Below are 22,853 nucleotides of genomic sequence, written 5' to 3'. Positions count from 1 at the left end.
AACAAAAGGAAGACTGGACTTTGGGAATATTGGGTGAAGATTTTTAAAAATGATCCTTAATGTGTTCAAGGTGATAAAGAAAAATACAAAAAAAGGACTAAAGAATATCAGGAAAACAAAGTATGAATAATGAGAATCTCTAAAAAGAGATAAAACTTTTCAAAAAGAATCAAATAAGAAATACTGGAATTGAGGGCCATAATAACTAAGGTAAAAATTCTCTAGTGAAAGAATAAGGGCAGAAGAATAATTGAGGAAAAAAAATCACTGAAAATTTCCCAACTTGTGTTATTCAAGGTTTTCTAAAGAAACAGAATAGAAGAGATCTGTTCTTCCCTATGAAACTTATTTCCTGAAAAGGATAGTCTAAACCTTAAAATTAGGCCTAAAAGTCATCCCCAGAGAACCTCTTTTGTTGCTCAAATGTGGCCTCTCTCTCTAAGCAACTTAGCAAGTGAACTCACACCCCCTCACCTCCCCCTGTACATGAGACATGACCCCCATGGGTATAAATCTCCCTGGCAATATGGGACATGACTCCCAGAGATGACCCTGCCCTGGGAGTGAGAAAGCCTTCTTGACCAAAATGAGGAAGAGAAATGAGACAAAATAAAGTTTCAGTGGCTGAGAGATTTCAAATACTTGAGAGGTCCTTCTGGAGGTTATTTTTAGATGTATATTGCATTTCAGTTTTTGTTGTATTGGAGTAGCTTTCCCTCTACAATCTGAAACAAGACAAGGATGCCCATTGTCACCACTGTTATTCTACAATGTGCTGGAAGTTCTAGCAAAAGCAATTAGGCAAGAAAAAGAAATCAAAGGCAACCAAATTGGAAGGGAACAAGTAAAACTTTCACTGTTGGCAGATGGCATGATACTATATGTAGGAAGTCCCTAAAAATCTACAATAAAGCTACTAGACTAATATATGAGTTCAGCAAAGTGGCAGGATACAAGATTAACATGCATAAATCAGTAGCATTTCCATGAGAAATCTGAGGAGGAGGTCAAGGGAAAAAATCCATTTATAATAGTAACCTAAAGAATTAAATATTTGGAATAAATGCAACCAAGAACACACAGGACGTATACACAGAAAACTACAAACATTTCTAGCAGAAATCAAAGAATACATACCTTGATGTAAATGGAAGGACATACCGTGTTCATGGACTGGAAGACTAAAATATATTAAGATGTCAGTTCTACTGAAAATGATTTATATATTCCACACAATTATAATCAAAATCCCAACAACTTTCTTTGCAGAAATAGAAAAACCAATAATCAAATTTACTTGGAAGGGCAGGGTGGCCTGAATAGCCAAAAACATCCTAAGAAAGAAAAATGAAATTGGAGGTCTCACACATCCTGATTTTAAAGCATACTACAAAGCTATAATGGTCAAAACAGCACAGTACTGGCAAAAAGACAAATATACCAACCAATAGAATCAAATTGAAAATTCATAAATAGGCCCCTCTCATCTAATGACAATTGAATTTTGACAAAGCAGCCAAGTCCACTCAACTGGGACAGAACAGCCAGTTCAACAATAGTGCTCAAAGAACTGAATATCCATACCAAAAGAATGAAAGAGAATCCCTATCTCACATCTTATACATAAATAAACTCAAAATGGTCAAAGACCTAAATAATAGAGCTAAGACCATAAAACTTTTAGAAGAAAATGCAGGGAAATAGCCTAAAGATCTTGGGATAGGGAGTGGTTTCCTAGACCTTAGGAAATAGATACACGCGATCTCCTCAAAATCAAGTACTTTTGTGCATCAAGGGCTTTGCCAAGAAAATAAAAAAGCAGTCTACTCAATAGGAGAAATATTCAGAACCACATATCTGATAAAGGGTTAAAATTCAGAATATATAAAGAGATCCTACAACAGAAAGACAACAACCCAATCATAAAAATGGTCAAAAGACATAGATAGATATTTCTCCAAAGAAATACAGATGGCTAAAATGCACATGAAAAGATGCTCAACTTCACTATCTGTCAGGGAAATGCAAATCAAAATCATAATGAGATACCAACTAGAACGCTCATTATCAAAGCAAAAAAAAAAAACCAATATTATAAGTGCTGGTGAAGATGTGGAGAAATAGGTACAGTTATTCACTTTGGGTGGAAATGTGAAATAGTGCAGCCACTCTGGAAGACAGTTTGGAGGGTCCTCAGGGAGCTAAGTATAGAATTCACATTTAATTTAGCAAACCCATTGCTAGTTATATACTCAGAAGAACTGAAAGCAATGACACAAATAGACATTTGCACACCAATGTTTATAGCAGCATTATTCCTAATTCCCAAGAGATGGAAACAGCCCAAATGTCCATCAACTGATAAGTGGATAAATAAACTGTAGCATATACATACAATAGAATACTATGCAGCTGTAAGATAGAATGAAGTCATAATGCATGCAACAACATTAATAAACCTTGAGGACATTATGTTAAGTGAAACAAACCATAAACAAAAGTATAAATATTGTAAGGTCTCACTAATATGAACTAACCATAGTGAACAAACTTGAAGAGTTAAATTTGAGTGCACAGATTATCTGGAGCTAGAAAGAGGGTAGAGTTTGGGCAATTGGTGCTTAAGGAGTACAGAATGTTTAATAAGGTTGATTGTAAAGATTCAGAAATGGATAGCACAATACTATGTGATGGTAGTACAATATTGTAAGTATAACAAACAAAGACGAGTGTGAGTATGGTTGAAAGGAGAAGGCTAGGAGCATGTTTGTCATCAGAAGGAAAGAGGAAAAAACTTAGACTGTATACCTTAGCAAAACAAAGAGTGACAATGGTGGTTAATTGTACAAATATAAGAAAGTTTTTACATGAAATGTAATCATAACTACATGGTGTTTAAAAATGGCATGGTATATGGGAAAAATATAATTAATGCAAACTAAGGTCTACAGATAACAGCAACATTAATATTCTTTCACTAATTGTAATAAGGAGACTATACCAAAGCTAAATGTCAATAACGGGGTATATAAGGAGAGGTCTGGGATATTTTTTTCTTCTTTATCTTCAGAATAAATTGGAATATTCACATATAGATTGCATGGGGAATGTATAACTATGTGATTATACCAGGGGACATTGAATGTACACTCAGAATGGATTATATGGTATTAAAAAAATGTTTAAAAAATAAACAGAAAATGAAAAGTGTTAAAAAAATGTGAAAAAAGTGGTACACCTACTCACAGTTGGTAGAGAATTAGAATTGTGCAGCCACTCTGAGGAACTGAGTGATAGTTCCTCAAGAAGCTAAGTATAAAATTGCCATATGATCCATCAATTCCATTACAAAGTATATACTTGGAAGAACTGAAAGCAGAAGCACAAGTAGATATTTGTATACCAATTTATATGGCAGCAATATTCACAAATTGCACGGGATAGAGGCAGCCCAAGGGTCCATCAACTGAAGAATGGAAGGGTAGAGTGAAGTTGTGATGCATGCAAGGATGTGTATGAACCTTGAGGAAATTATGTTGAGTGAAGTAAGTCATAAACAAAAGGATGGTCTCACTAATATGAACTAACTATAATGAGCAAACTCTGAGAGTTAAATTCAAGAAGACAGATTATCAGGAGAAAGATAGAGGGCAATAGATGCTTAAAGAGTACAGAATGTTTAATAAGGTTGATTGTAATGGTTCAGAAGTGGATAGCACAATACTGTGTGATATAACACAATACTGTAAGTGTAATTAACAAGTCTGAGTATGGTTGAAAGTAGAAGGCTAGGTTTGTGTATGTCACCAGAAGGAAAGCTACAGGATAAAAACTGGGACTGTAAAATTTAATGTAACCTATAGTAGACAATGATGGTAGTCAACCATACAAATATAAAAAAGTTCTTACATCAACTAGAACAAACATATGTCACTATTACTAGGTATTAATATAGGGTGGTATATGGGGAAAAATACAATTAATGCAAACTAAGGTCTATAGTTAATAGTAACATTGTAATATTCTTTCATTAATTGTAGTAAAGCACTTTATCAAAGCTAAATATCAATAATAGGAGGATATAAGACATATGGAATTTTTTTCAAAAGAAACAAGGATGTTCTCATATTGATGGTGGTGGTGAATGCATAACTGTGGGATTATATGAAGAACCATTGATTGTGCATTTATGATAGATTGTACAAAATGTGAATAAAGCTATTTAAGGAAATTGTAGGATACGGGGTATGGAATGTTTGGGGTTTTTTTTCTATTTCTCTTTATGGACTAATGTAAATGTTCTAAAATTGATAGTGATGAATGCACAATTATGAGACGTACTGTGAGCCACTGATTGTATACTTCAGATGGATTGTATGGTGTGTGAATATATTTCAATAAAATTGCATTAAAAAACTCTTTCGTAGTTACAATAGCATATTGAAAGTGGCAAAAGAAAAATCAGTGAACTTGAAGAAAAGGTAGTTAAAATACTTCAGGCTAAGTAGTAGAAAGAAAAAGAATGAAAAAATTAAAACAGGCTACAAGACCTGTGGGATACTATCAGTAATACCAATAAACATATTATGGGAGTCCCAGAAGGGAGAGAAAGAAAGTGTCAGAAGGCCTATTCAAAGAAAAAGGGAATAAAACTCCCCAAATTTATTGAAAGACACAAATATGCAAATTGAAGAAGCCCAGACACCAAAAAAGAACAAGTTCCAAGAGGATAATACCCAAACACATAATATTCAAACTGTGAAATGCCAAGGACAAGGAGTTCTGAAAGCTGCAAAAGAAAAACAATGTATTATATACAGGGGAGTCCCAATAAGATTAATCACTGATTTCTCATCAGGAACATGGATGCAAAAAGGCAAGGGAGCAAAAATTTCTTTGCTTAAAGAAAACAACTGCCAACCAATAATTTATGTCCAGCAAAAGTGCTTTTAGAAAATGGACAAGAGAAAAAAAAGAAAACAAATAATTAAAACAAAAAATGAAGGAGAGGGCCATGGTGGCTAAGAGGGCAAAGGTCTCACCTGCCATGCCAGAGACCCAAGTTCATTTCCCAGTGCCTGCCCATGAAAAAAAAAAAGAGGGAGAGATTATGATATTTCCAGTAGAAATATTTTAAGCAGAATAAACATCTGATAAAGGTAACCATATAGATAATTATAAGTGCTAATATTATTGTACTGTATTTTTGGTACATAATTCAACTCTACTTTTTATAGGTTCTAAAATACAAATTCATAAAAAGTAATGACAAATCAATGGTTTGAGACATATGACCTATTAGAGTTACAAGTTTTTTGTAGCTCTATGACAAAAAAAAGTGTGGAAAAAGGGATATAAGAACAGTATTTGTGAATGGTATCAAAGTTCATTTGGTATCATATCAAACATAATGGTTATAAGATTTTGAATGCTAATTTTAAGCTCATTGGGAACCACAAAGAAAATATGTGAAAATACGTGCAGAAACAAATGAAAAGGGACTCAAATGGTATAAACAACAAATCAAATAGATATAAAAATGGGAATTAACAGAAGAATTGAAAGATTAAAATACATAAAATTTACAAACACCAAATAGCAAAATGGAAGAAGAAAGTACTGCATTATCAGTAGTATGATTTAAATGGATTAAAATCATCATTCAGAAAGCTGGTGCCTAATGTGGAAGGATGGAGCCCACAGGAGTGCACAGATAGGAAGACGGGGACTAGGAAGTAAGTCAAGCCATGTTCCTTGAACTCACTACCCTCATCAGCACAGCCTCATGACCCAGACTCACCCCACATCCCACGCACCTGAACCCCATCACCCACCCCCACTCCTCACGTTCCAAGCACCCCTGCCCCACCAACCCCCAGCATGCGCACCCACCCCACAGCTGCAGCCAAGTGTGGCCCAACCCACCTTTCCTGCACCCTCCTGGGCACTACCTCCTTTCACTGCTCCCTGCAGGCTGTCGCCAGTGCATAAAGGCTGTGGGCACATACCTGCCCCCAGCCTACAGTGTAACACAGCCTCACCCCACCACCCCTGAGCTCTGCTTATCAGTTTATGGCATTGCTAGACACGTGCACGCTCTTGGACCCCAGTCATACCCCTTAACTCTGTTAACATAAGTTTATGGCACTCTCAGACCTGCCACATAAACTCCAATCATGTCCTTCAGCTCTAGGAATATCAGTTTATGGCACTCCTAGACCTGTGCATGTACATGGCCTTCAGTCATGTTTCCCAACTCTGAGAAAGTGCTGACCTGCACAGCCGGGTCACATCCCCCCCAGCCCATGAAGGCATAATGCCAAACCCCTGCCTTAGCTCTGTGCATGTGCACAAAAGGTCCCATGCCTTACACCAGTGCACACCAAGGTTATGCCCCCCAGACCTCTGCACCCACAGAGCTACATCCTCCCTGGACACTGGGCACCCATGTTCACAAGCACCAGTGTAACATCCTCAACCTGTGCCTATATCTGTACTGCCATGCATCACTGTGCTATTTGTGACCTGCCTGAGAGACTGCATCCTGCTACACATCCACCCTGCAAACACAAATCTTTAAAATATTGAAGGAAATAAACTTCCAAAGTAAATCAGTCAAGATATTTATATGTGACAAAAACAACAGAAGATCACTAAGCATATCACAATACAGACAGATATAGCCCAACCTAATGACCAGATTAAAACACCAGAGGAGACACAGACATTGGATATTCATATAACTCTACTTAATAAAATAAGTGGGATGGCTAATGACGTAAAAGAGATCAAGATGACAGCTGAAGAGCATAAAGAGGAATTTGAAAGAATAAATAGAAAAATAGCAGATATCACAGAGATTAAAGATTCTGTTGGCCAAATAAAAAACATACTAGAAGCATACAACATCAGATTTGAAGAGAAAGAAGAAAGAATAAGTAATATAGAGGGCAGGATAACTAATTTTGAACACTCAAAACACCAAACAGCAAAAAAGGTGGAAAATTTTGAATTGGATCTCAGGGAAATGATAGGCAAAACAAAGTGCACAAATATAAGAATCTTTTGTGCCCCAGAAGGAGAAGAGAGGAGTAAGAGCTAGGAAGAGTAGTTGAGGATATAATGGGGGGAAACTTCCCAACCCTCATAAAGTACATAAATATACAAGTCAAAGAAGCCCAAAGAACTCCAAATGGAATAAATTCAAATAGGCCTTCCCCAAAGCACATACTAATCAGTCTGTCAAATGTTGAAGAGAAGCAGAAAATTCTGAAAGCAGCAAGAGAAAAGCAATCTATTATGCACAAGGGGAATCAAATAAGACTGAGTTCAGACTACTCAACTAAGATCCTGGATGCAAGAAGGCAGTAGTATGATATATTCAAGATCCTGAAAGAGAAAGACTTACAGCCAAGAATTTTGTACCCAGCCAAATAGTTCCTCAAAATTGAGGAGGAGATTAAAATTTTCACAGACAAAGGAGTCCTGAAAGAATTTGTCAACAAGTGACTGGCCCTATAAGAAATACTAAAAGGAGTTCTGCTGGCTGAAAAGAAAAGACAGGAGAGGGAGGTCTGGAGGAGGGCACAGAATTGAAGAGTACCTCTAGGGGTAATTTAAAGAATACAAAGAGAAAGAGGGAAAACAATATACAGATCTGACAAATAAAATTAAAAAGATGAGATGGTAGAACCAAGAAACACCTTTTCAGTAATAACTTTGAATGTTAACAGACTAAATTTACCAATTAAAAGATACAGATTGGCAGAATGGATTGAGAAACATAATCCAGCTATATGCTGCTTATAAGAAACTCATCTTAGACACAAGGATACAAATAGATTGAAAGTGAAAGGATGGAAAAACATTTTTCACACAAGCTGTAAACAAAAGAAAGTAGGAGCAGCTATACTAATGTCAGAAAAAATAGACTTTAAATGTAAAGACATCATAAGAGACAAAGAAGGATACTATATACTAATTAAAGGGTCAATTCACCAAGAAGATGTAACAGTCATAAATATTTATGCTCTCAATCAAGGAGCTCCAAAGTACATGAGACAGACATTGGCAAAACTGAAGGGAGAGATAGATGCTTCAACAAAAATAGCAGAAGACAGAACAACCAGACAGAAGATCAACAAGGAAATAGAGAAGTTAAATAACTTAATAAATGAATTAGACCTAACAGATATATATAGGTCATTGCACCCCAAAGCGCAAGGTTATACATTCTTTTCTAGTGCTCATTTAAAAGTCTCCAGATAGATCATGTGCTGGAGCACAAAACACATCTTTATAAATTTAAAAATACTTAAATTATTCAAAACACTTTCTCTAATCATAACGGGATAAGGCTGGATCTCAATAACCACCAAAGAACATTCACAAATATATGGAGATTAAATAACACACTCTTAAACAACCAGTGGGTCAAAGAAGAAATTGCTAGAGAAATCAGTAGCTATCTGGAGATGAATGAAAATGAGAATACAACCTATCAGAACTTATGGGATGCTGCAAAGGCTGTGCTGAGAGGGCAATTTATTGCCTCAAACACCTATATTCTTATTTAAAAAAAAAAAAAAAAGACAAAGCAGAAATCAAGGACTTAACAGCAAGCCTGGAGGAACTTGTGAAAAAACAGCAAACTAATCCCAAGCAAATAGGTGAAGAGAAATAAAAAGATTAAAGCAGAGATAAATGAATGGGAGATCAAAAGAACAATAGAAAAAATCAATAAAACCAAAAGTTGGTTCTTTGAGAAAATCAATAAAATTGATGGGCCACCAGCAAGATTGACAAGGAAAAAAAGAGAGAGGATGCAAATAAACAAAATCAGAAATGAGAAGGAATGCATTACCTCAGACCCTGAAGAAATAAAAGAAATCAGGAGAGGATACTATGAACAGCTAAATGCCAACAAACTAGACAACTTAGATGAAATGGACAAATTCCTAGAGACACACAAACAGGCTATACTGACTCAGAAAGAAACAGAAAATCTCAACAAACCAATCACAAGTAAAGAGATTCATTAGTCATCAAAAATTTTCCTACAAAGAAAAGCCTAGGGCCAGCTGGCTTCACGGGGGAATTTTATCAAACATTCCAGAAAGAACTAACAACAATCCTGCTCTAACTTTTCCCAAAAAAAATGAGAAAAAAGGAACTCTACATAACTCATTCTATGAAGCTAATATCATTTTAATTCCAAAACTGGGTAGAGATGCTATAAGAAAGGAAAACTACAGGCCAATCTCCCTAATAAATATAGACATGTAAATTCTGAATAAACTATTAGCAAATCAAATCCAACAGTTTATTAAAAGTATTATACACTCTGACCAAGTGGGGTTTATACCTGGAATGCAAGGATGGTTCAACACAAGAAAATCAATTAATGTAATAGAGCACAATAACAAATCAAAAGGGAAAAATCACATGGCCATCTCGATTGATACTGAAAAAGTATTCGATAAAATTCAGCATCCTTTTCTGATTAAAAAAAAACATTCCAAAAGATAGGAATCAAAGGTAACTACTTCAGTATGATAAAGGGAATATATGAAAAGCAGATAGCTAGCATCTTACTCAATGGAGAGAGAGACTGAAAGCCCTCCCTCTAAAATCAGGTACAAGACAAGGATGCCCAGTGTCACCACTATTATTAAACACTGTGCTAGAAGTTCTAGCTAGAGCAATCAGGCAGGACAAAGAAATAAAAGGCATCCAAATTAGAAAGGAATATGTAAAACTCTCATTATTTGCAGATGATATGATATTATACTTGGAAGATCCTGAGAAATCTACAGCAAAGTTACTTGAGCTAATAAAAAAATTCAGCAAAGTGGCAGGATACAAAATTCATCTGCAAAAATTACTAACTTATCTATACACAAGCAATAAGCTACTTGAATAGTCAATTAATGAAAAAATTCCATTCAAATAACTACAAGAATCAAATACTTAGGAATGAACTTAACTAGGGATGTAAAGGACTTGAACACAGAAAACTACATAAACATTGCTAAAAGAAATCAAAGGAGATCTAAACAGGTAGAAAAACATTCCCTGCTCATGGACAGGAAGGCTAAATATGGTTAAGATGTCAATTCTCCCAAAATTGATCTACAGATTCAACACAGCAACAACCTACTTTGAAGGTTTGGAAAACCTAACTTCCAAATTCACCTGGAAAGGAAAGAGACCCCGAATAGCTAAAAGCATCCTAAAAAAGAAGAACAACATGGAAGGATTAACATTACCTAACTTTAAAAATCTATTATAAAGCCACAGTGGTCAAAACAGCATGGTACTGGCACAAAGACGGAAGCATGACCAATGGAATAGAATTGAGAGTGCAGAAATACACCACCAGATCTATGGTCAACTGATTTTGATAAGGTCCCCAAATCCACTGAACTGGGACAAAAGAGTCTTTTCAATAATTGGGCATGGAAGAATTGGATAGCAACAGTGAAGAGAATGAAAGAGGACCCCTATCTTACACCCTACACAAAAATTAATTCAAAGTGGATCAAATGCCTAAATATAAGAACTAGCACCATAAAGCTTCTAGAAGAAAATGTAGGGAAACATCTTCAAGACCTAGGATACGAGGTTGCTTCCTAAACTTTACACCCAAAGTACAAGCAACAAAAGAAAAAAATAGACAAATGGGAACTCCTCAAAATCAAATGCTTCTGTACCTCAAAAGACTATCAAAAAGGTGAAGAGGTAGCCAAGTCAATGGGAGAAAATATTTGGAAATCACATATCAGATAAAGGTTTGATTTCCTATATACACACAAAAAAATCACACGACTCAACAACAAAAGAACAAACAATCCGATTATAAAACGGGATAAATAAATGGACAGGCATTTTTCTGAAGAGCAAATACAGATGGCTCAAAAGGACATGAAGAGATGTTCATTTTCATTAGCTATAAGTGAAATGGACATCCAGACTACAATGAGATATCACCTCACATCTATAAGAATGGCTGCTAATTAAACATACAGGAATCTATAAATGTTGGAGAGGATGTACATAAACTGGGACACTTATGCACTGCTGGTGGAAATGTATAATGGTGCAGCCACTATGGAAGACTGGCAGTTCCTTAGGAAACTAAATATTGAGTTGCCCTATTACCCAGCAAATAGCACTACTTGGTTTATACCAAGAAGAGATGAAAGCAATGACACAAACAGACATTTGCACACTGATGTGCATAGCAGCCTTATCTGCAATCACAAAAAAATGGAAACAAATTTAATGCCCATCAACAGATGAGTGGATCAACAAAATGTGGCATATAGATGTGATGGAATATTATGCAATAGTAAGACAAAAGGACATCCTGAAGCACATGACAAGATGGATGAACCTTGAGGATATAATGCTGAAAAGTTAGCCAGACACAAAAGATAGATACTGTACGAGTCCACTTTTATGACCAGCATAAAGGTATAATCAGAGGCTTATAATACAGATGATAGGGGACTTTGAGAGACAGAGAAGGTAGAGGTGGGTGAACAATTAGTTAATGAGTTTGAACTCCCATGTAAGAGAATAGATAGGAGCTAAGGTGATCCACTAGTGGGTCTATAAATAATATTACCATACTGAAGATGAACAAGATTGAAAGAGGTTGTATAGACCTATGTTTCCCACTGATTAATACTAAAAATATAATTTAGTTCTTGCAAGAACTTCAAAGATATGATTCTTATACAGAGTTTTTAAGTCCAGGGTATGAGGGGGGAGAACTGCTATTGCATGCTACGGTGGGGAGGGACAAGAGTTACGAGGAGGTTTAGATTTTCTATTTGGCGAGGGTGTGTTTATTGGTTTTCTGTCTCTTGGGAACAATGAAATTATCTAAAGTTAAGAATGTTGATGGACTGTGGACTTTGGGCCCTCTACACGATGCTTGATGAATGCAGGTGACTGAAGGATGCATTGACTGAGAAGTAGATTGGCAAATGATGGTGTATACTTATAAATGAATGTTGTGCTGCTATAAAAAAAGGAATGAAAACACAAGGAAAGCAACGATGTGAATGAACATGTTGGATATTTGGTAAGGCAAAATAAGCCAGAAACGAGAGAACAACGGCATGGTTTCCTTTAGAAAATGCTTACAAGAAAACAGGGGCCTATGTTGGAAGCCCTTATAGCAGACAAATTTAGTCTGGAGTGATAATTATTGTTTCTGAGGCTGTTATATACATATGACACTCAAATCAACAGGCCATGCCCTTGACCTTGAGCTTACTCTTGTGAACCTTATTTAGGTAGTGGAGAAGCTTAGCCTACCTATAACTATGCCTAAGAGTTACTGCTGGAGGACCTCTCTTGTTGCTCAGGTGTGGCCTCACTCTCTCTAAGCCCAACTCTGCAAGTGAAATCATTGCCCTTCCCCCTATGTGGGACAAGTCATCCAGGGGAGAAAGTCTTCCTGGTGATGTGGGAGATGACTCCGAGGAACAAATCCAACCCTGATATTGTGGGATCAACAATTCTATCCTGACCAAAAGGGGGAAAGGAAGTTAATAAAATATCAGCGGCACAGAAGGTTCAAATAGAGTCAAGAGGCCACTCTGGAGGTTGCTCTTATGCAAGCTTCAGTTAGACCTTGCTACCTATCATAACCTGCCAAACCCTAACCAGGACCACTCCAGCCAATCTTAAAGAACACCTAGGGCCAAATATAAGATTCCACAAGGGTTCCCTGCACTAGAGTAACTTTCCGGAAAACTTTCATCTCCAGATGGGTCCCTGGACCAGGTAAGTCCTGAAACCTAGAGGGCCTAGCCTCTCCAGAACATCAGATAGTTCCATCTACCTACTCCATATTAGTGACAGACCCTTCAATATGAAAAATTTATAATGGACATAGCCCAAACACCACTAAGGAGAGGGACAGAAAGATCAAAGATGATGGTGGAGTCATACAGAGAAGATAGGATTTAACAAATGAATATGATTGCTATATCATTAAATTGATATCTATTTTAGTCTCCAGTATCTTAGAGCAGCTAGAAGTGAAAAACCTAAAAATTGTGGAATCGTAACCCATATTAAACTCTGAAATATGTTCTACAACTAATTGTGGTGCTATGCTTTGAAATTTATTGTTTTTTGTATATATGTTACTTTTCACAAAAAAGAAAGAAAAAAAGTCAATTGTGGTGATAAAAAAATATTTAAGCCCTCAAACCTCCTATATCCTGGAGCAGCTAGAAAGAAAAATCTGAGCGGAACATATGGGAGCCCATGACAAACTCTAGGATCTGTCTTGTAATTCTGTGTTGAAGAGTGCTTTGAAAACTATTGCTTTTTTATTTCTTTGCTTTGTATATATGTTACACTATACAATAAAAAAGTTTTTTAAAACTCTCCAGTCAAAGCAGAGATTGGCAGAATGAATAATCAAGCATGACCCAAATATATGCTGTTTACAATAGGTTCACATTAAATTAAAAGACATACATAAGTTAAAAATGAAAGGATAAAAAAGAATATATAATGCAAACAGTAAACAAAAGAGAGCTGGGGTAGCTATACTAATATCAGATAAAACAGACTTGAAGTGAAAAACTGTAAAGAGGGACAAACAAAGTTACTACAAACTAATAAAGGGATAAATTCAACAATAAGATACAACAATTATAAATATATATATGTACCTAACAGCAGTACCCCAAAATATGTAAAGTGAATACTGAAAGATGTGAATGGCAAAATAGATGGCTCTACACTAATAGTAATAGACTTCAATGTACCACTTTCAATAACAACCTCTAGAGAGAGGATCAAAAAAGGAAATAGGATACTTGCACAATACTATAAACCAACTATATCTAACAGACAAATACAGACCAATTCAACCAACAGAAGCAGAACAGGAATTATTCTCCAGTGCACTAGGTCATTCTCCAGAATAGACCATATATCAGGGCACAAAAAAAGTCACAATAAATTTAAAAAATATATTGAAATTATATCTTGTATCTTCTCTGACAACCAGGGAATGAAACTAGGAAGCAATAAGAGATGGAAAACTGGAAAATTCATGAATGTGAGGGAAATTAATATTTCCTTTAAAAGCCAATGGGTCAAAGAAGAAATCACAAAGGAAATTAGGCAAGTGAAGTGAGACAAATGAAAAACAAAAGCACAATACACCAAAACCTGGGAGATGTAGCAAAGGCAGTGCTAGAAAGGAAATTTATCACTCTAAATGCTTAAATTAAAAAGAAGAAAGATCTCAAATCAGAGACCTAACCTTATACCTGGAAGATCTAGCAAAAGAGCAAAAAAAAAAAAAAAAAAAAAAACCCAAAGAGAGCAGATGGAAGGAAATAACAAAGATGAGAGCAGATAAATGGAATAGAGAACAAAAAAAACAATAAAAGAAAGTATCAACCAAGGCAAAAGTTGGTTCTCTGAAAAGATCAATAAAACTGACAAAACTTCAGCACAACTGACAATGAAATAAAAAAAAAAGAAAGAATGGAAACAAACAACTAAAATGAAAAATGAAGATGAGGATATTACTACCAACCCCACAAAAATAAAAAGTTTATAAGAGATACTATGAACAACTATACACAAATAAATAAAATTAACTAAATGAAATGGACAAATTGTTAGACACAAAATATCTACATTGACAGAAGAAGAAACAGAATATCTCAAAAGACCAATAATAATGAAAGATATTGACTCATTAATTACCTTAATTGATTCAGTAGAATTTTTTATTTAGGTTAAGGTGAAGGTCAGATATGACCCAAATGAGGAGCCAGAAGCAATAATGCATGAAACAAGATGGCTTATTACAAGTCCTGGAGGAGGAGAGAGGCATCACAACAGGACAATGGAAAATAAGAGTTACTTGAGTGCTCAATCAGCAGGTGAGGAGCACACAAACAGGCAAAGAGGGAATGGTGGCTTGTGCCTTTATTGCTAAAGGGAGCCCTTCTGGCTGAAAGGAAAAGACAGGATATAGTGGCTTGGAGGAGTGCGAAATATGAAGATCTTCAGTAAAGTAGCTAAATGGTTAAATGCAAAACCAAATATACAGTATTCTCAATATATAACTATACTTTTTATTTCCTATAAGAGTTAGAGTACAATTGAATAGGAAATAGGCATATTTCCTGTTAATGGACATGCACAGTATAAAGAGGTAATGAGGGACAAATACAGCATAAAAAGCAAAACAGAGGAATACAGGACATGTATTTAAGTTGATATCTTTTCAAACTCATATATTATATTCAGCTGTGTAATACAAACCCCAAAGTAACTATGAAGAAAATATTTAAAATATATATATAAAGAGAGGGAAATGAGAAAGGGATCAGTGAGACATATCACAAAAGATAACTATACAGAAAAGGAAGCAACAATAAAGGAAAATAGAGACAAAAATATGACATATAAAAAACAAAGGACAACATAGCTGAAGTACTGACTTTACAGTAATAACACTAAATATTAATGGATTAAAATCCCAAATCAAAAGACACAGACTAGTATAATGTATTAAAAAAACATGATGCAACTATATGTCATTTACAAGAGACTCATTTTATACGCAAAGACACAACAAGGTGAAAAGTGAAAGGATGGAAAAAGATAATCCATGCAAATAGTAATCAAAAGAGAGCTGTTATAGCTTTTCATTCAACACTGCACTACTCTATATATCCTACAGTTTAATGAAAAACTGTTTCAAGAGTCAAAGAAGGACACTATATATTAATGAAAGGTTAATATACCTAGAAGAAATAATAATCATCAATATTTATGCAACAACCATAGAACCCCAAAATACATGAGGCAAACACTGGCAAAACTGATGGGAGAAACAACTCTATAATAACAGTTGAAGACAATACTTCTACAATAATAGTTGGAGACTTCAACATACCACTTTCACCAATATTTTGAACATCTACACAGAACTTGAATAATACAATAAATGAAATAGAACTAACAAACTTATACAGTAAACATAACACCCCAAAATAGCAGGATATACATCCTTTTCAAGTGTACACGGATCATTCTCCAGGATAGACAAATTTGTTTGTTCATGCAACAAGCCTCATTAAATATATAAAGACTGAAATTACGCAAAGCATCTTCTCTTACCACAACAGAATCAATCTGGAAATCAATAACAGAACTTGAAAATACACAAATGTATATAAGTTAAATAACAAATTCCAAGAATCAATGGTCAAAGAAGATATCACAAAGGAGGCAAGCATACCTTGAGACAAATGAAAAAAATAATACAACATATCAAAACTTATGAGATGTAGCTAAGGCAGTGCTGATGGGGAAATTTATAGTCCTAAATACTTTCATTAACAATGAAGAAATAGCTAAAATCAAGGACTACCGCACACATGGAGGAACTAGAAAAAGAATAGCAAACTAATCCTAAACCAAGCAGATGGAAAGAAATAACAAATATTGTAGCAGAAATAAATGAAATAGAGAATAAAAAACAAGAGATAGACTTAATAAAACCAACAACTTGCCTCTTTGAAAAGATCAATAAAATTGACAAACCCTTAGCTGGACCAAGAAGAAAAAAGAGAGAGAGAGAACACCAATAAATAAAATCAGAAATGAGAAGGTGAACATTCCTATTGACCCCACAAAAATTAGGATCATAAGAGGATATTAAAAATAATAGCATGTCAACAAATTATACTAACCTAGATGATATAATCAAATACCTAGAAACACATAAATAACCTACACTGACTTCAGAAGAAATAAAAGACTTCAGCAGACCAATTACAAGTAAAGAGATTGAATCAGCCATCCAAAACCTTTCAACAAAGAAAACTCCAGGAGCAGACAACTTTGCTGGTGAATTCTACCAAACAGTTCAAGAATTAATATCAATTATACTCAAACTTTTCTAGAAAAACTGAAGATGAGTGAATACTACCTAGTTCATTCTATGAAGCCCACAACCATCCTAATACCAAAGTCAGAAAAGAAAATTACAAACCAATTTCTCTATGAATATAGATGCAAAAATCCTCACCAAAATAGTAGCAAATCAAATTCAACAGCACATTAAAAGAATTTTAAACCAGGATCAGGTGGGATTTAGCCCACGCATGCAAAGGTGGTTCAACAAAACAAAATCAATTACTATAATACACCATATGAAGAGAATGAAGGGGGAAAAAAACTACATGATCATCTCAATTGATGCAGAAGATATGTTTGACAAAACATAGCACCCCTTCTTGACTTAAAAAAAAACCCTAGACAACTAGGAATACAAGAAAATTTCTTCTAAAGAACATATATGAGACATACACAGCCAACAGCATACGCAATGGTAAAAGACTGAAAACTTTCCCACTAAGATCTGGAAGAGGACAAGGATGCCCATTGTCACTGCTTTTATTCAAACTGTACTGGAAGTTCTTGCCAGAGATTTAGGCAAAAAAAATAAAATAAAATAAAATAAAAGACATTCAATCTGAAAAGGAAGAAGTAAAACTTTTTTAGAAATAAAGCATCACATCTATGACCTATTGATTTTGTCAAGGCTGCAAAGTTTCAATGGGGAAAGAATCATTTCTTCAACAAATGGAGCTGGGAAAACTGGATTTCCATATGCAAAAGAATAAAGGTGGGCATCTACCTCACATCATATACAAAAATCAACTCAACATAGATCAAAGACCTAAATATAAGAATCAAAATTATCAAACTTCTAGAAGAAAACCTAGGGAACCATATTCAGAACCTTGTGTTAAGCAATGGTTTCCTAGATTTACATGAAAAACACAATCAACAAAAGAAAAATAAATAAATGAGACCTCATTAAAATTAAAAAACTTTTTGTTCCTCAAAGGATTTTATCTTGAAAATAAAAAGACAAATATTCTATCCCATTTTGTAGTTGGTCTTTTAAGTCTTTTCAGTCTGACAATATCACCAAGCATTTCAAGAATATAGAGGAGAAAGACTTCTTTTTCATTGCTATTATGAGTGTAAATTCGTATAGCCACTTTTGAAACCTGGTATGTATCTATTTATATATATATATACATATATAAGAGAGAGAGAGAGAGGATATATTTATACATACCCTAGAACAAAATATTTAAACTGCTGGCCAATACCCTTTAGTGAATTATAATCAATTTAGTGGGTGGACACCAGCCTCTTTTTTTGCAGGAGGTAAAAAAATAGAATGATCTCACATAGTAAAAATAAGCATTATTTCACAAAATTTTTGGTTGAGTTTTTACACAGACTTATATATACAAACTCTAGTATATACTGGGTCACAATATACTACGTCAATAGCTGATACAAGTATGATAAAATATTAATGTGTTATATCTAGATGGTAAGTGCCTGGGTACTGTAATTCATTTTTTGTACTACTGTGTGTGCAATATACAAATTGCAATAAAAATATTTTAAGAAAAAAGTTAACAATTCAAAGGATCTTGTACCCTAAAACTCCCTAATGTATCTATTTCCATGAAACAAATGCTTTCTGAAGGTGCTTGAGCCTAAGCCCAAAGATGGAGACATGTTTGAACAAATAACTACAGCACTGAGAGTGAGGATCAAATCAATTCCTGAGAATACTTATTCTTTGCCCAAAGTATCTCTTTCCTTAAATCCATTTCTAATTTTTGCTATTTTCCTTACTAGGATTACTTCTTCCTGATCTCATGACAGTATAAAAATATAACAAGTTCAAAACCATATGTATTACAATGGAACGTAATACTGTGGGCTCCAAGAAGGAATGAAGTCCTGAGGCAAGGAACTAGGTGAATGAACCTTGAGGACTGTAAGTTGATTGAAAAAGCCAGAAACCAAAAGGCAAATATCATTAACACCTCACTAATATGGACTAACTATAATACGCAAACTCTGAGAATTGAACCCAAGAACATAGGTTTTCAGGTAAAAGTCTGTTGTAAAGATTCCTTGATTGTAACCTCTTACAGAAGTCACATCTATTCAAGAGTTGTAACTGTAATTTCTGAATTCTGAGATATTGAGCTCTTTGTGTATAACCTGGACATTCCATGAAACTTTGGGTATTTGTGTGACATCTGAGACACAGAGCTAGAGTTCTATAGCTATGAAAGTCGACATTACCCCGTACAGCAACTGTTAAAAACACTGAAAAAGTGATCAGACTTCAATCAGAGATATAAGTGAACTGATCTGGGTAGAACCAAGGTAAATCAGACTAAAGGGTAAAGGATGATATTGACTGTACTTAAAACTTCATCTTCTGTGTGAGACCAAAGGACCCTGGATCTTAGGTATTGGCCTTATGAAACTTATTCCTGCAAGGAGAAGCTAAGCCTACTTATGTTTATGCCTAAGAGCCAACCCCAGAAAACCTCTTTTGTTCTTTAGATGTGGCCTCTCTCTCTTAGCCAACTCTGCAAGTGAATTCGTTGTCCTCCCCCCTACACAGGACAAGACTCCCAGAAGTGTAAATTCCCCTGGTAACATGGGACATGACTCCCAGAGATGAGCCTGGTCCTGACGTCATGGGAGTGAGAAAGCCTTCTTTACCAAAAAGGGGAAGAGAAATGAAACAAAATAAAGTTTCAGTGGCTGAGAGATTTCAAATAGTTGAGAGGTCTTTCTGAAGGTTACCTTTATGCAGTATATCCCTTTTCAGTTTTTGGTGTATTGGAGTAGCTAGAGGGATTCCTGAAACTGCTAAACTGCAATCCAATAGCCTTGATTTTTTTAAGATGATTGAATAACTATAGAGCTTTTAAGGTGTGAATGTGAGTATAAAAATCTTGTGAGTGACACTCCCTTTATCCAGTGTATGGACAGATAAGCAAGAAAAAAGAGACAGAAAAACAAACAATTGGGGAATATAGAGTTATAGGATGTTTTTGGTGTTCTTTTTCACTTTTATTTTCATTTTTATTTTTATGGTTTTGGGAGTTATAAAAACATTCAAAAATTGATTATAATGATGAATGCATAGCTTTCATCATACTGTAAACCACCGATTATATACTTTAGATGATTATATCTCAATAAAAAATAATTGAAAGAAAAAAAAGAGGCAGATGGGGAGAGAGACAGCCATGTAATAAAAGCATAGATTGAGTTAAGTTTGCAGGAATAACACCATCAGTATACTATTGCCTTCAGAGGCATCATGGCCTGCTTGACACCTTGATTTCAGGCTCCTACTCTCTGAAACCATGAGACAAATTCCAGTTGCTTAAGTGAAAAAAAAATAAAAAATGTACTTTCATCTAGCGATTGAGTAAGCTCACACACATCAGACATATTCCTTTGTACTCATAGGTAAATCATACATTTCAACTGACTCAATGAAATCTTGGTTCAACTCTGGACAGGTTTGAGATTTAAAACCTGGATGAGATTGATCTGCTATCTTATGTTTAACATTCTAATCAGATAGAAACTGCTTCTTTTTGTATAATCCTTTGTGAAGTAAATGATCCTTACACTATACAATTCAAATTATTTTAAAAGTAAAATTCTCTGTTTTCAAATTCAGGAAAAGAACATCTTTGTATCAAATATGATTATACATGTGGCAGGACTGCTAGTAATTTAAACCTGTTTGCTCCTCTTCCTAATTATACAATGTTTCTCAGCCTCCTTGGCAGTTAAGTGTGGCCATGTGACTGAGCTATAGCCTGACCCACAAAAAAACCTCCATTCGCTATTCTCCATGGCTCTTTCCTCCTCTGCCAGCAGGATGCAGATAACACCAAGGCCCTAGGTGATGACAGAAACACAAATGGAATAAGCCTAACCCTTAACCTACATGGACGAATATCACTTACCAATCAGGAACACACGTGATTCAGGAAGAAAACTGCCATTGTATTGAGCCATGGAAATGTGAGGGTCTATCTGTTACAGCAGTCAGTGTTATGTTAGGTAAAACATGTATAATAATAAACAGGCTTCCAATCAGCGATATGAAACCCATTATACTTACATACTGAGGTTTGTAGTACGCTGGACCTAGGGTACTATCATTAGCAGGAGGAAAATGTTTTATAATAGTGCCATCCTCATTAATATGGTAACCATATGACCAACCAAAAGAAGGAATCGAAGGAACATCAGTACTTCTAGAAACTGCAGGTGTTCTTGAAACTGTCTGTAAGGAGAACATTTTATATTATTTGCTTAAAAGCAAGAAGAAAAGAGAATAAAGAACAAAATATTCAAATTTACTAAAAAGGATATATTAAATATTGACTTAATGAGTTTCATAATATAAGCCAAAAATATTTGCTCTGAAAAAGTAATTTGAAACACAGAATTCAAGTTTCAATTTGTCATATAAACCAAGGGAATGTCTACCATTACTATTAAAGTCACAATAAGAGGCAGGATTCTCTCTCACTTGGCTATTATTTATCTTGCTTAGTAAACTAAATACTACTGATTCTAAAAACAGTAATTCCTATCATCATAAAAACCACCAAGAGTTCAAAGTAGTTACTGTGCTGTATTATACAACATACCTGTCCCTGCATGCATAAAGAAACATTTTTTCAGTAAAATTTCTTGGCTTCATTCTTTCCAAGCATCTCACTTGTTTCCATATTACTGGTGCCCTGCATAAGTATCCTAATTATGCAGACTATGTAGCAAGGAAAATATCTATGATAGAATGCTAAATGGAAATATCAAAATATAAAATTGAACATATGACTATAGCTATGGAATATGTGAAATTATATAAAATGTATAGTCATATTTATATGATTTAATACCAAAAGCCTATACAAAAATTAACAGAATATATAATATTAGAGCAGGAGTTTTTAGGTGATTGTGGTAGTTAGAGTCAGTTGTCAACTGGGCCATGCGAATGTGCTTAGTTCTGTTGCTGTGGACATGAGCCAATGGTACATGAACCTCATCTGTTTTTTATTGCATCTGCAGTCAGCTAGAAGGTGTGACTGCTGCAATGAATGACATTTGAGTTAACTGGCTGGTGCTTAAATGACAGAGCTCAACGTAGCACAGCCAAAGCAGCTCTGCATACCTCATCTCAGCACTCACAGCTCAGCCCAGGCCTTTGGAGGTGCAGAAAGAAATCACTCCAGGGAAAGTTGTTGGAACCCAGAGGCTGAAGAGAAGGTCAGCAGAGATTACCCTGAGCCTTCCCACGCAAGAAAGAACCTCAGATGAAAGTTAGCTGCCTTTCCATTGAAGAACTTACAAAATAAATCCCCTTTTATTAAAAACCAATCCATCTCTGGTGTGTTGCATTCTGGCAGCTAGCAAACTAGAATATTGATTATCCTTTTTTTCACAATTTCCTTTAATGTAGATTATGTTATAATTTAAATAAAAACATAAAAGACAAATAAACAAAAATTCAACAAATACTGCTGCAATAACAGGATGCTCACAAGGAAAAATAATGAAAAGTGACTCCACCATACAGCATAAAAAATATATATATACATACATACATATGTATTTCAAATTAAAATATTGACATTTAAACATTTATTTATCTAAAAATTAACATATTAAGAATATATCCACCCCTTATGGGTTCTCAATAAGTAAATAAATGCAATATTGAGGGCACAGAACACACACGTCTACTATAAAATTATATTATAAAACATACTATCACTGGAAGAATATTATTTTTTTAACATTAGAAATAACTATTAGGTAGTTCCAGTGATGGTAATTATATTAATTACCAAATTAAAACAGAAAGCATTGAATGGTTTCCCCACCATTTCAAAAATGTATTTGCTTGATATCCAGATTTTCCA

The 22,853-nt window shown here is 34.9% G+C and overlaps 1 protein-coding gene across 9 annotated transcripts in view; it reads right to left on the bottom strand.

Moving 5' to 3' along the window:
• Positions 1-22,853, bottom strand: part of STPG2 (sperm tail PG-rich repeat containing 2) — an 846,203-nt gene that overhangs the window by 756,615 nt on the left and 66,735 nt on the right. For 8 of the 9 annotated variants that reach the window (XR_013168349.1, XM_077142787.1, XM_077142790.1 and 5 more), the window contains one exon: positions 21,041-21,205. The exons of the other annotated variant lie outside the window; for it this stretch is intronic. Coding sequence is in view for 7 of the 8 variants with exons in the window: in XM_077142787.1 (XP_076998902.1) it covers positions 21,041-21,205 (165 nt within the window). In the remaining variant the exon portion in view is untranslated. The remainder of the gene's footprint in view (positions 1-21,040; positions 21,206-22,853) is intronic. 9 annotated transcript variants of the gene reach the window in all.

This window comes from Tamandua tetradactyla, chromosome 24 (assembly GCF_023851605.1).
Source record: "Tamandua tetradactyla isolate mTamTet1 chromosome 24, mTamTet1.pri, whole genome shotgun sequence".
NCBI classification, from domain to species: domain Eukaryota; kingdom Metazoa; phylum Chordata; class Mammalia; order Pilosa; family Myrmecophagidae; genus Tamandua; species Tamandua tetradactyla.
Note: the sequence above shows the minus strand (reverse complement) of the source record. Positions and strands in the feature narration are given on the sequence as shown.